Below are 14,701 nucleotides of genomic sequence, written 5' to 3'. Positions count from 1 at the left end.
AGTTGAGTAGAGGGAAAAACTCCAGCATAAAAAGACCACTCTGCCCTTATTTTATCATGTTTCTACTGACTGTAGGTAATGATTATTTTGGTGTGGCCCATGCAGAGTCCGAACTTGAATCTAATAGATTAGAGAATCCATGGAGCGAGCAAAGGATTGGGGTTATGGCAAGGAGGCTTTTCAACCTCAAAAACTTTGAGCTCATCACCAAAGAAATATCGTACAAGTGGAAACATGCAAAAAGCTGGTTAGCAATTATAAGACAGGTTTGATTGCTGTAATGCCATTTAAGATTTTCCCACTGATTAGTGAAAAGGGTACAAGGGGACATGCCATTTTTTAAATCAAATGTAAATACAAACTGACCTTTTTCAGAAATTGATACTCCTTTTGAATTATTATTGTCTTTTAATAGATGTCTGTCTCATTTCCTATCAGACTTCGTGAAAAGGACTATTAAATTTAAATCTTTAAGGAACATGAATAATTGAAGTGTTGAAATAAATGAACATTTCAATGATATTCTAATTTATTGAAATGTGTCTGTAATGTCTAAGTTTAGTTACGCTTAGTTGTGTCGAGTTTAATCTGAAGTTATAACCAGAAAATCCTAATAGGAGTTTTTTTTTTTTTTTTTGAAAATATTAAACGATTACTGGCAGGGAACTCGAGTCAGCAGTGACAAAACCGCGCAAGTTCCCAGAATAGAAATCACATTTCAGTGGGGGATTAAAAAAATAAAATAAAATAAGATCATTTTTATAGCACTTGGGTGGAAAAGGTTAAGACGGTGAACTGTAAGTGAACAATGTTTCCACCGTTGGGCTATTTATTCAACTAGGCTGTGTCCGCCTCTGTCGTCACCTTCCTCCGCGTGATTTCACAGCTCAGACTCACCTGTTGACGCCGACGATTCGCTCATACAGACCTGTCAGTTCTCAGGAGAGGGTTTCAAACAAACCGGGGACGTTAACGAGAAGAGAAAACAGCTAAAAAGTTGCGTTTGGCTTCGCAACCAACATCAGAGACGGGGAGTTGTTTTTGAGTCAGTGTTTGAAAATGAAGCAGCTTTAAAAGATCGCTTCGCTACACGGTTTTTTCCTCGCCTGTGAACAAGAGGAGCGTCATCTCCAGGCGTTTAAATGGAAACGCGTTTTCCAGGTAAAGTGTGTTTATTTACTTTTGTCACTTTCTAGTTTTAAGTCAACAGAGCCCCACATGCAGCACAGCGCTTCAGGAGTGTATCTGACAACATGAAGCAAACAGGGCAAAATGCTCACTATGAATGGGACATTAATATGTCCTCTGACAGTTATGAATGTTATTAGAAACCCCTTTGTTAAATTTTCAGAGGAATTATTGCAGCTTCCTGATATTTGTTGTCTTTACAAATCTGCTTTATTTGAAGTGAGCAGTGATAATGAAACATGACTGATTCGTTGGGTTTATACCAGTTCACATTATAGTTCGTTTTAATGACCTGTTATCTCTGAAAATACAAAAAAAACTTTCTCTGAGCTAAATTTGTGTTTATCAAAGCTTGTCCCGTGACAATACGTTTAAGTCCACCCACCCCCTGTGTTTACAAAGACCTTGAGATCTCTGGCCCTTTATCCCTCCATCAGCACTCAGTGGGTAAACAGAGTGGGTGCGAGACAAGGCTGAGGTAGGATTGTGAGGATTTGCTGTCTGGGGTCTTCTGTCTTTAGCTTTTTTTTTCAGTTCTCATTCAGACACACAGGCAGAAGTCTCGCTTTGATTGCTGTTGGACAAATCTGTCTGAGCCCTGTGTGTCCTGGACTGTTATTAATGGATCACTCTTTGTTGCATCACAGATTCCACAGACATACTCAGACCAAAGGAATCTCTGTGAGTACAATTATTACACAGCGAAAAGCTGGGAAGTAAGGAGGGAATGTCACTCATATTTTATTATGAGGTTTTAGTACTTGCCCGAGTGCTTTTGATGTCGTGCATAGATCTTGTTTAACTTCTCCAACACTGTTTTGTAATATGAAGTGTAATTAAGATGGACTTCTGCCAGTTCCACCTTGCAGAAGTTTGTTGCTATCTATTTGGGGTTTTCCTCATCCCCCAAGTGCCTTTCATTATACTAAAGGGAATGCACCTAAACCTGTTGTGGGAACTTGTAAGTTGAGAGAACAATAATGCTAACAGCTGAAGGTGTAGGCTTGCATCCTTTACTGAAACATGTATTGAGGCTGCAGGGCATTCTAACCACATAAAGCCGCTTGCAAAAATTATATCTAGACACCTATTGAATCTAGACTGAGAGTAGTTCATTATATTTAATACAATATTGTAATTTAGTAATAGGGATCAGTGCTTAAAACTTGTATACAGGTGAAATGTTTACATGGTTTTGCTCTTGTAGCATTTGGCAGCTTTGGTTTTTAATCGAAGATCAGATGCACCCTCAAAGCTCAGTTTTAGTTTTGGCACTAAGACACTTCAAACAGTAATTCGATGTTTTAAGCCCAATGTGTCTGCTATTTCAACGTTGGGTTTTGTTTGACTTTTAATGTAATGTGTCTGATTTTTGACATACCAAATTACACTCACTGACAAAAAAGAAGGTAGACAGTCATACAGAAGAAATGGCCAGAGTTTGGATGATTGTTTGTTGTCAGTGCATGTGTTGACATTACCAGGTGATGATCTAAACTGGTGAAAATAGTTGCATTGGTTGTTATTCGTTTCCAAGTGTTAAGTGCAAAATGTGAATATTTTGTGATAGATTTTTGCCTAATTACTGCTCTCAGTGGGTTGTTCTGTCAGCAAATGACATGTTTAATGTCTATACACCAGTTAACAATTATTCGATTACTAAATTAGTTGCCGATTATTTCAATAATCGATTAATCCGTTTAATTGTTTCAGCCCAACTTTAAATTCCTCTTATGACTTTACCCTTTTCACATTTTGTCCTGTTACAACCACAATCTTAAATGAATTTTGTTATAATTTTATGTGATAGAACAACATAAAGGAGTGCATAGCTGGGAAATGGAAAAAAATTGATACATGGTTATCAACATTTCTATGATAAAAATATAAAATAGTTTGTTTTGCAGTTGTTTTAAGCTCCTTTTAATAACCCTAATCCACTGCAACCAGTTCCCTTTAGCAGTTACCAAATTATTAGTTGTAGTCCATCTGTGTGTAATTTCATCTCAGTATTAATACAGCTGTTCTGTGAAGGCCTCAACGGTTTTTATAGTACAGAAAACAAACAGCATCACGAAGACCAATGAATACACAAGTCAGGAGCACAGTACAAACCACAATTAAGTGATATATTACAACAAAATAGGCATTCTGAAAAAGTAGAAACAAAAAATGCCATTTTTGACACAAACCACTAGAAATCCTGTGGGATTTCAAAACAGGGCAGTCCTATAACAAAATCTGTAAGAGACTACAAACATTTGAGTCTGGGATGGAGATATACCTTTCCACAGTTCAAGGACCATAAACATGCAGCCAGAGTTACAGTTGAGTGACCTAAACTGTATCAGATTTTGTATTAGAATAGCTCAGTCAATGTTCAGACCTAAATTCAATAGACAAGGTTTTTCTATGATACAAAAATCAGAATAACATAAATTTAAATTTGTAGTTGTAGTGTGAAAACGTTCCAGGTCCACGAAAGCTTTTGCAATGTACTGTAACTAAAATAATTTCAGACTTACACAAACTTGAATTTAATCATCCTTTAAAACATGCAGATATACTGAGCGGGGACAGCAGACCTGGACGCTCATCTCTTTAGGCTGCATTTCATAATCAGAAGGTTTTTAATTCATATTGTTGAGGCCAGTGCTGCTATTTTCTTTCTTTTATTTTATTTGATAAAGAGGGTCATTGTGCATTGATGAACATTTTGAATAACACAAATGTTAACATCCAATTACAGCCAAGGCTGATTTCCACTGGTTGTCCTTCTGCCAGATGGTACAGACTGAATGACATTAAAAAGTTATAAATTATTCACTAAAACATCAAGATTTTGTGGCTCTGTTAGTGGATCTGCCGCTTCAATCTGCTGTGTTTTGCCTACTTTTTTCACAACTTTACTGAGGCCCACAGCAATGATGGGGTGACTGCTAGTATTGCTTAGTATCAAGGGCTTCTTCTGGTGACACACTTGTACAGTCGTGACAGTTTACCAGTCATTGGGACTGAGCCAGGAGGAGCTATATACAAAAGGTCCAGAGGTCGCTTCGCTTAGTTCACCATATTTGTTCTGTCAGCTTAATATCCCGGCAGTTTCATTTTCATTTGTTGTAAGGAAGCAGGATTGCCCTATTTAAACATTAAGCCACATTTATTGAACAGGAATGATATTCATAAAAAATTGGAAGTATTTATTTATTTATCATTTTTTAAAGCCTGCTTTTTAGTTGAAGAACAAGGAAATAATTTAAAATGAGACTGGATAAACTGGATAATCAACTTTTGAAAAATGAAAGGAAAAACATCACTTAATACTGAGAAGACGTGGATAAGGAAGTGAGTTAGTAATCTTGTGTCATTAAACAAAACTTCAAATGATTGCAGATTTGGTTCCTTTGAGTAAATCCAAAGGTTTTAATTCTGGCAAGTTACTAAAGTTCAAAAGGCTTAATAGCAGGTTTTACTCTTATGTCTTCTATAGATGAAAAAAAGCCGCTTATGCCTCATTTCCATGGTTTCAGCACCGCATGGCTCCACTCTGCTCTACTTTACTCGGCACAAAATCTGCTGTTTCCACTAGCTGCCAGCGTCATGTTCTGTGCAAAGTAAAACACTCACACACGCACATCATGTCCTCCTAAAACAGTGAGGTTGCAGGATCCTGACCACCTTCCCATCCACAACTGGCGGAACGATGGCCATAAATAGCGTCCATGATTTTGAACCACTCTCATGGCTTTTGGTTTGACCTGCTCGCTTTTGAGCTTTTTTGAGGTTTTCCCGGCAATGTGTGGTAAAATCCGTGGCATGTGATTCTCTCCTTTTCCTCTGCGAATACGTTCTCATGCCGCTGACATATGGCTGACCACATTCGTGGCTAATCGGTTCTTATTAATGTCCCATATCGGTCCTGTGCAGCCCCGATGGGAACGGCTGACAGGCAGGGACCAAGAAAGCCAGTAATGGAAACAGTCACGATTCGGGCAAAGTGGAGTGGAGCCGGCCAAAGTAGAGCCTATGGAAAAAGGGGCATTCGAGTAATTGCAGAGGCATTTTGACATCTATGTTGTTACTGCTCTTCTGGTGTTTGGTGCAACTGGGCGTTAAAGTTCCTGGCTTCAACAAAAGCCTCATAATTTTATCATTTACTTCACTGTTATTTTTTTGTTTTTACAACCAGGTGAGTAAAAATTAAGTTGTTTTTGTTCCTTTAAGGCAGATGGGTGACATCTTGTGATTTTGTTTAATTAGATACGTCTTGATTGTAAAGGTATGACATTTTTTTTTGCATATTCTTCTGAAAGGAAACTTATCTTAAATACAGGTCCTTCTCAAAATATTAGCATATTGCGATAAAGTTCATTATTTTCCATAATGTCATGATGAAAATTTAACATTCATATATTTTAGATTCATTGCACACTAACTGAAATATTTCAGGTCTTTTATTGTCTTAATACGGATGATTTTGGAATACAGCTCATGAAAACCCAAAATTCCTATCTCACAAAATTAGCATATTTCATCCGACCAATAAAAGAAAATGTTTTTAATACAAAAAACGTCAACCTTCAAATAATCATGTACAGTTATGCTATCAATACTTGGTCGGGAATCCTTTTGCAGAAATGGCTGCTTCAATGCGGCGTGGCATGGAGGCAATCAGCCTGTGGCACTGCTGAGGTCTTATGGAGGCCCAGGATACTTCGATAGCGGCCTTTAGCTCATCCAGAGTGTTGGGTCTTGAGTCTCTCAACGTTCTCTTCACAATATCCCACAGATTCTCTATGGGGTTCAGGTCAGGAGAGTTGGCAGGCCAATTGAGCACAGTGATACCATGGTCAGTAAACCATTTACCAGTGGTTTTGGCACTGTGAGCAGGTGCCAGGTCGTGCTGAAAAATGAAATCTTCATCTCCATAAAGCTTTTCAGCAGATGGAAGCATGAAGTGCTCCAAAATCTCCTGATAGCTAGCTGCATTGACCCTGCCCGTGATGAAACACAGTGGACCAACACCAGCAGCTGACATGGCACCCCAGACCATCACTGACTGTGGGTACTTGACACTGGACTTCTGGCATTTTGGCATTTCCTTCTCCCCAGTCTTCCTCCAGACTCTGGCACCTTGATTTCCGAATGACATGCAGAATTTGCTTTCAGCCGAAAAAAGTACTTTGGACCACTGAGCAACAGTCCAGTGCTGCTTCTCTGTAGCCCAGGTCTGGGGAATGCGGCACCTGTAGCCCATTTCCTGCACACGCCTGTGCACGGTGGCTCTGGATGTTTCTACTCCAGACTCAGTCCACTGCTTCCGCAGGTCCCCCAAGGTCTGGAATCGGCCCTTCTCCACAATCTTCCTCAGGGTCCGGTCACCTCTTCTCGTTGTGCAGCGTTTTCTGCCACACTTTTTCCTTCCCACAGACTTCCCACTGAGGTGCCTTGATACAGCACTCTGGGAACAGCCTATTCGTTCAGAAATTTCATTCTGTGTCTTACCCTCTTGCTTGAGGGTGTCAATAGTGGCCTTCTGGACAGCAGTCAGGTCGGCAGTCTTACCTATGATTGGGGTTTTGAGTGATGAACCAGGCTGGGAGTTTTAAAGGCCTCAGGAATCTTTTGCAGGTGTTTAGAGTTAACTCGTTGATTCAGATGATTAGGTTCATAGCTCGTTTAGAGACCCTTTTAATGATATGCTAATTTTGTGAGATAGGAATTTTGGGTTTTCATGAGCTGTATGCCAAAATCATCCGTATTAAGACAATAAAAGACCTGAAATAGTTCAGTTAGTGTGCAATGAATCTAAAATATATGAATGTTAAATTTTCATCATGACATTATGGAAAATAATGAACTTTATCACAATATGCTAATTTTTTGAGAAGGACCTGTACTATCCTCATGTTACCCCAAAAATTAACTTATTCCTTCAAACCACTAAATGAAGAAAAACGTCCTGCTTATTGTTGAAGTTCACTGTGACCTAGATATTACTCCCTTACACATTACCTCACTTTTAGTACACCTAATATATGATTTAAAAGTTTGACCCTGCTGATATTTACAATGTCCATTCATTTCTTTGTTTTGCACCTGATTTTGGTTTTTGATATTCCTTCCAATGTATTTGAGCATTGTGTCATTATATAACCGTTTATGCTGACATGTTCCACCTGTGACATGCTTGCCTGTAGTTCCCTCTCACTGAGTCGTTAGTGACAGGCTGTAATCAGCATTCACACCCACACTGGGCATGCCATCGTTCCTGGTCTTTTGTCCTGAATGTAGTTGGTGGAATATAGCTGTTGTCAGTGTTGACTTTATGTAAACACAATGCTGTGTCTCTTCAATGAGGGGTTCCGGAGAGGGACCAGGCCATGTTAGTCATATTGGGTGGTTTTCGTGTTGTCTCTGTTCCAGAGCTAAGGTGTGTCAACAGTATGCTGGTTTCAATTTTCAGGAACAAATTAGTCAAACTTTGAATATGATGAGTCACAGGTTAATTACCGAAAGTGCATATATTTTCAGATAACACTGAAAGGCATAGTAAAAACATGAGGAACACACACATTTTGTTTAAAGTATTATTTAGCTTTGTTGGTTCATGGTCAGCACTGACAACAACAAAACCTAGTCTTCCACATGCAATTCGTTTAAAAAATACATTTTAAACCAGATATTTCTATATGGAATAAAAAGGCACAATTAAATCAAGCTGAAATTTCCTGTTTTAGGCCAGTTAGACTTATTAAAATTATTGATAACTGTTAAATCCCAGAATAATGAAATTAATATTTTCTGTTGATAGCTTTTCATAATGAAGATGCTTTTAAGCTGCTTCTGATCTTTCTCGACATTTAAGTTATTCGAAGGCAGACCTGTGGATGTATTCTAATGCAAAGCCTCAAACACACTGTTTGCCTATGACATAATGGAAAAATGAAAAGAAATCAGCCAGAAGGAGAATTATGCATCTCCCCTAGTTTGGTTTCATCCATGGGTACAATTTCTAAATGCCTGAAGGTGTCACATTCATCTCTTCAAATAAAAATACAAAACAGAATCAACTTCATTGGCCAGCTTTGCACAAACAAGGGATTTGACTTTGGTTTCCAGCACTCACATTGTACCAACATTTAAATACAATATATATATATATATATATATATATATAGAGGAAATTAAAATAAAGACAAAGGAGCAGTATGTACATATATGTGTATGTACAACAAGTTTTTCCCTTTTGTCTGTATATAAACAGAAAGAAAGGCAGGTTGGGGTAGTGCAATATGCTTATTTTGTTTCATGGAGGAGCAGACCACTTTGAGCGAGGTGTTGTGTCCATCTTAGAGACAGCCCTGGGGAAGAAACTGTCTCTCTGGTGGCTGTTCTTTGCAAATGATGCACTGTAGCGCTGACCTGAAGGTAAAAGTCTAAATAGTTTGTTTCCTTTGGGGCCTGCAGAGATGTTAGCTGTCCTTTTTCTGACCCTAGTCCTGGATGGAGGGAAGGTTAGCCCTGATGATTCTCTCTGCAGGCTAAATTGCTCGTTGGAGTCTGGGCCTGTCCTGTGTTGTGGATGAGCCAAACCACACAGTAACAGATGAACACACGACTTCTTTCAAACAGTGTCTATGTGTGAGGACCACCTTAGGTCCCAAGACAGGGTGGCTCATAGGAACCGAAAGTGATCCACAGTTGACACAGTGTTGTTGATGACAGGGGCAATTTTGGGGGAGTTCCCCAGAAGTCCAGCATGATTTCCACAGTCTTGAGGGGGTTAAACTCCAGGTGGTTCTGACCGGAACTAGTGGACCATCCAATCTATCTCCTGTCTGTATGTAGACTCTCCACTGTCATAGATCAGACCAATGACAGGTATGTCATCTGCAACCCTGATGGGTTTCACAGATGGGTCAGCTGAGGTGCAGTAATTTGTGCTAAGGGTGAAGCTTCCAAGCCTGAGAACACTTTCCCATCATAGGGAGAACATTTTGTGGAAATCTTGAAGCAACACTTTAAGACATCAGCCTGAAAGTTAAAGCTTAGATGGAAACAAGTCTTTTTAAAGGACAATGATCCTAAGCATACCTCCAAATTATTTTTAAGGTTGCTTAGAGTCAACAAATCACAAAGCCCTGATCTCAGTCCTATAGAATTTCGTTGGCGGAGGTGAAAAGATGTGCGGCATCAAGGTGACCATCAAATTTGACTGTTGACACTAGTTCTATCTGGATGAATGGGCTGAATGTCTAGCAAACTATTTATAAGGACCCTAAATGAGGCTATCCAAAACTGTTTAACCCAAGCTTTACTGTTACTGCACTACTAAACAACAGGCCATCATACCAAATAGAGAGTGTAAACTTCTGAATTTCTCAGTCATTATTCTGGTATTTACCAAAAAGAAACAATTTGGGGAACCCTAACTGCCTGTCTGATCTAATGTCAGACAGCGAGGAAATAAATGTTTGTCTTTTTATACAGTGTGTCAACTAAGGTGCAAATTATATCACAATCTGAGTCTTTGAAGGGAAAACCTAAAATTGAAACAATCCATACATTTATTTGTCTACGTACTTTGAATGAGCTGATGGTGGTTAGGAGGTTCATCTTACGGCAATTTGACTGACTAGTACAAGGTTCCTCCATGTTTGTTTTAATACTGTTGTAAAACAGTTCAGGTAATATGGAATCTATAAAGGATTTATATGTCCAACATGGTATTTTTAGCCTCTTTAAAAGGGAACCATCCCACCTTTTGATCACCTAGTTTTAGAGGTGAACAAAAATTGAATCAGCATTGGGAGGAATTGACTTAGGGATTTTCTAATACTAGTGTAATTGCACGGTGAACTGTGCAGAGAATATATTTGAAATAAATGTTTTAATTTCAGGATCAGGAGATCTTGTGAATTAGGGCATTCCAAACCACAGAAGTGTAATTATAATTTATGGCTCAGACTAAGCCACTTTTATAAGACAGGATTATTCCTGTTAAAACTTTGACTTTTCTGTATGTAGTCAAATTCAAACTTGCAGACTACTGGGAATGGAGCCTTGCATTGAAAGAATGAATGATAAGACTTGCTGATGTGAGGACATGGTGAGATAATATGACATGGACAACATTCTTTCCCTCCCTGCTTCTAATGCTGTTGAACCTACATTACTCCCTCACACTGGTGTGTGTTTCTGTGGTGAGGATTAGTTTTCTTGGTTACGATTGATTAGTCTCAAAAAGAAAATGAATTCAGTGTGGTTTACATTTTATTTCATCAGTTTGAAAGTTTTGGTTGTTGTTTTCTTTTTTTTTTTCTCTTGTGATTGCTCATTGCTGTCCTTGCTAGACAAGCACATAAAAACTTGCTCACCGGATGCTTAACTGCACCTCTGTTCACTTTTTTTTCTCCTATCTAACTCTCTGGAGGTGCTCCCCTCCCTGCAATCAAATCTAATTTTGGACACAAAACTTTGTTTTGTTCTTTGATCTTGCTCTCAGGCTGAACTTTGCCTTCAATTTTCTGCATCTGCTGATTTTGGTATATTTACTTCTCTCCTTAATGTCTCACTCTTTTTGTTGTATTTGGAGCACATCATTTCTATTGCTTTTGGTTTTTACTGGAACACAGTGGTAAGTTCACATCAAACCATGGACTTTATGCTGAATAACTCTCCTTTGTGTGTGGAGTTGATAGGGTATCTAACTGGACTTTAGTTGGAGGTCATACACTTGTACTGATGTTTGGATAATGATGTGACTCAACATGAAGTTCTCTCTCTCTGTTTAACACATACCAGATTCTGCTGCTCTGAGTGTTTTTCTCAACAAATATAACATTTAGAAGCGGTCAGTGTTTGCCTAAAATAATCATGTCAAACTGAAACAGCTATTTGTGGTGAATATATGGTTGTGTTAATATTAATTCTGAAGACATTTAAATGCTCTCTAACTTACCACAGAAAACCAAACCTGTGTGATAATACACCATTCAAGCTACATAAACTCCTGAGAGTGCACTTTCAAATAGAAGATGCTTAACACAGTTTCCATTACCTGTCTTAATGTGTTTAACTTTACTTTTTTCGAAGGCCGAGTTGTACTCGCAGAACTGGAGCTGTGCTTAATAACTACTGCTATTAGTGAATCATTTAACTTCAACAACATGAAGGGCAGACATGCTTCAGTCTGCGTTGAACCACAACGTCTAAAATGTAAAGCTCTCTGAGATAGGAGTGTAGATAGATGAAAACTAACAATTCTATGTTTTCTCCACTAGTCCTACATTAAACTAACATTGTAAAGATACATTTTTGAAAATAGGTTTAATTTAGTAGCAAATATTGACAGAAACAAAGGGTAATGATGACTCTTATTTAAATTGTCAATATTAGAATTGCTGTTTTTATTTCCTTTACAATAGCTGCTTATTGTATATTTTAAATGTTTAACAGATTCTTCACTAATATTCACCAGGTTGTACACGTCCAACAATGGCAAAAACCATGTCTGTGTGATTAGTTTTGTTTTTAGTTCTTTTGTTGATTAATTCTGTATTTTTCTTAATTGCTGTGTCAATAAGAATGTTATTTATAAATACTTTGGACCTTTTGGCATGCTTAATTGTTCTAAATAAAATACAATTTTATAAATAGACCCTAGATAAACTAGTTTTATAAAATAAAAAACATCTTCTCAAATCTCTGCTTGTCTTTCAATACATTCATATGAATAAATATCTTTTTGCTAAATCTTGCCTGGACATCTCTTTCAATCAGTTTTTCATTCACAAAATGTATGCACATTTTCCCATCAGAACTGGCTTGATTGTTCATGGCATAGATTCAACAATTCAGCAATTAGTGTAAAAAAGCAATGCATAATTAAGAGAGGCCACAGGAAAGAGATAATTAAAGCACACTTGAGCAAACATGTTAATTAGCCTTGTTCTATATTTTAGGTTTTTCTCTACGTTTAAAAAAAAATCAGTTTTTGTGTCTTTATTTGTTGTTTCTGAGGTGTGGGACTGTTTTTGTGTCATTTATTGAATATTGTTAATTGTCTAGATCACAGACCAACATTCAATTTGTGTCCTGTTATGTTATTAGTCATATTTATCGTAAAGTCAGTGACATCGTTATCAGACAAATGGGAAACACACAAGCAAATTTCAAACCTTTACATGTCAAAGAGATAAGTCACAGTTATTTATAGCTTCTTTTGTTATCTACTGTAAAACTGTTATACTACACCTAGGCTGTACTACAACACTACCATTGTCTTTTTTTATTCTGTCTGTCCATACATTACCATTTTTCTCTTGTCTCCTTTTGCTGGATGCCATTGTCTCATTCATCATTTGGAAACCTCTTTTAAATCCCTGCGGTATATTTATCTTTGTGCTTCCATTCTTCCTTCTTTCCTTGCAGCCTAATAAGGTATTGATCTCAGAACAGAGGGGAAGCATAGAGGTTGAAGAGGAAAACAGTGGGAAAAGTTCTAATAAAGTTTTCTTTTCCCACATGTTGGTTTTGGACATTGAAAAGGCCAGAATTTTGTGTCTGCTTGACTGCATGTTTTTGTGTGAAGATAAAACCACCAGCTCATTGCAAAAGAGCAACATAGAATAGAAGTCTTCAGCATAATGTAGGCTTTTAGGAGGACAAATTCCCAAATGTTGGGAGCCACTTTGATGTAATACTTGGTAAACACAATGCATAATGATATTTGCTTTAGTATTCCACAGGAATGTGAGTGACAAAACAAAAGCTTGGTATAACAATACTTCAAAGTAATATCCAGATGGATAGTTTTTCATATATTGTCTCTTTGCTGTTGAGGATCAAAGCTTTCAGCAGAAAAGTGAAACCACTGTATGTAACGCCTATGTCCGCACACCAGGTCTCTGAAACACAACCACAACCCATTGCGCACATCCTGAAATCTCTCCCCACTTTTGCTTTTGCTTCCTCTCCAAAGTGAGACACTTTCCCCGTCACAGACTGCTTTCTTGAAACCCAAAGGGGATTTCTGTGGTTTAACCTCTTAATGCGCAACACTGTAGTGTGATATCCCCTCACTTTACCATGACCTGATTCCTTCAAATGCACTCGCCCTTACGGCAGATATAAGTAACAGTAATATCCCCTTTTCGTCAGACTCTTTAAGTTGTAATAACTGTCTCCTTGGTTTTAGGCTTTAAAGATGCCCCAACATAATATGGAAAACTCCAGGAGCCAGTGGCAGCAGGGTCTGCGGCAACCATGGATCACCAGAGTGGCTGAAGGTCAGAGTCCCGCCTCCTCGGGGGCAGAGTCTGACACAGAGAGCAGCAGTACGGAGAGCGAGAAGGTAAAGGACTTAAGTGAGGTTTTTTATGATGGTTCATGGTAGTTAGTCATACTTTTTGTGCCAAATTAATTCCGTTTCACTTTTTATTTTAAAAAGGAACAATTTATATTAGGATCAAAAGCAATAAATCACCAGGTCTAGACATATGGCTGGGCTGATTCACAGCTTACATTTGATTTGCTTGTCTTTTTTTCCCCCTTTTATTATCAGTCTTGCCTTAAAAAGCCAGAGGTGAGATCATTGAGGGTCCTTCCATCACCTTCAATGCTTCAACACTGCATTACAGAGATCAATCAGCAAAAGGAAGAACTGAAGATTGAGGTGAGAATCTGAGATTGCTGTTACACAGCTGGACATAAAGAAAAATTATTATTTTGGCACCCCAAAAATAGATAGTTTGAACCAGTGGTGTGAACAAACACATTGAAATTGACAGATGAGTCATGAGTGGATATTAGTTTTTGAAGGACTTTGAACTTTACTATTGTTTATTTTTACATGATTAACTTGAATTGAGTGCAGCTCCTTCTGGCATTGTTAGATGGCGTTTCGTTTTAGAGTAAATAGAAGGTGTTTCTTTGTTTCTTACAAAATCTGGGCTCTTTATGCCAAAAATAGTGTCACGTTTCCCCCTAAAAGGGTGAACTTGCGGACCGCAGTTCTTTCATACATGTCTTTGCTATAAATCTAACACCATAAACTGAACGCTCTTGCCCTAAACATATGCCTGGTTTCTGTTGTTCATCGGAGTCAGATGAACCTAGGGTGAGAGTGTTTGCAGGTAAAGCAGAAAAATAAAGTTGCAACCTAATGGACTTTAACTTTGGTCTCTGACCATTGTATAGGTAATAATATTTCTGAAATAACAGTTCAGAAGTTTAATATTTACATAATTAAAAGATTTGTTAGCTGACTTGTTTGAACAGAATCTGTTCAGAGGAACAACAAGCTCATTGTGCTCTAGGAATGTGCAAATGAAAAACATAATCTTTATAAAGTTTTTTTTTTTTTTATCAAAATTTCACATTGGTTTTGTTTTCCAAAAGCGTAAATCTGAAAATATGAGAATGAGGTATGCTTTTTTTTCTCGATATTAATATGGTGATTGACGAATGATGTCCTGATCTAAATATTAATAAACACTTAATCTCTAGT

General features: G+C 37.9%; 1 protein-coding gene across 4 annotated transcripts in view; it reads left to right on the top strand.

Annotated features, from left to right (window-relative positions):
- Positions 1-864: 864 nt before the first annotated feature.
- phldb3 (pleckstrin homology-like domain, family B, member 3) overlaps positions 865-14,701 on the top strand; it is a 31,004-nt gene continuing 17,167 nt past the window's right edge. For 2 of the 4 annotated variants that reach the window (XM_047361539.1, XM_047361540.1), the window contains exons 1-3: positions 1,658-1,869; positions 13,391-13,546; positions 13,757-13,867. In XM_047361539.1, the coding sequence (XP_047217495.1) occupies positions 1,810-1,869; positions 13,391-13,546; positions 13,757-13,867 (327 nt within the window). In that variant the 5' untranslated portion in view covers positions 1,658-1,809. Of the gene's footprint in view, positions 1,162-1,657; positions 1,870-13,390; positions 13,547-13,756; positions 13,868-14,701 lie in introns of those variants that run through there. The other 2 variants (XM_047361538.1, XM_047361537.1) reach the window with 2 other exon arrangements.

Source organism: Girardinichthys multiradiatus, chromosome 3, assembly GCF_021462225.1.
Source record: "Girardinichthys multiradiatus isolate DD_20200921_A chromosome 3, DD_fGirMul_XY1, whole genome shotgun sequence".
In the NCBI taxonomy this organism is placed as follows: domain Eukaryota; kingdom Metazoa; phylum Chordata; class Actinopteri; order Cyprinodontiformes; family Goodeidae; genus Girardinichthys; species Girardinichthys multiradiatus.
The sequence above is the reverse complement of the archived record's forward strand: the minus strand, read 5'-3'. Positions and strand labels throughout refer to the sequence as shown.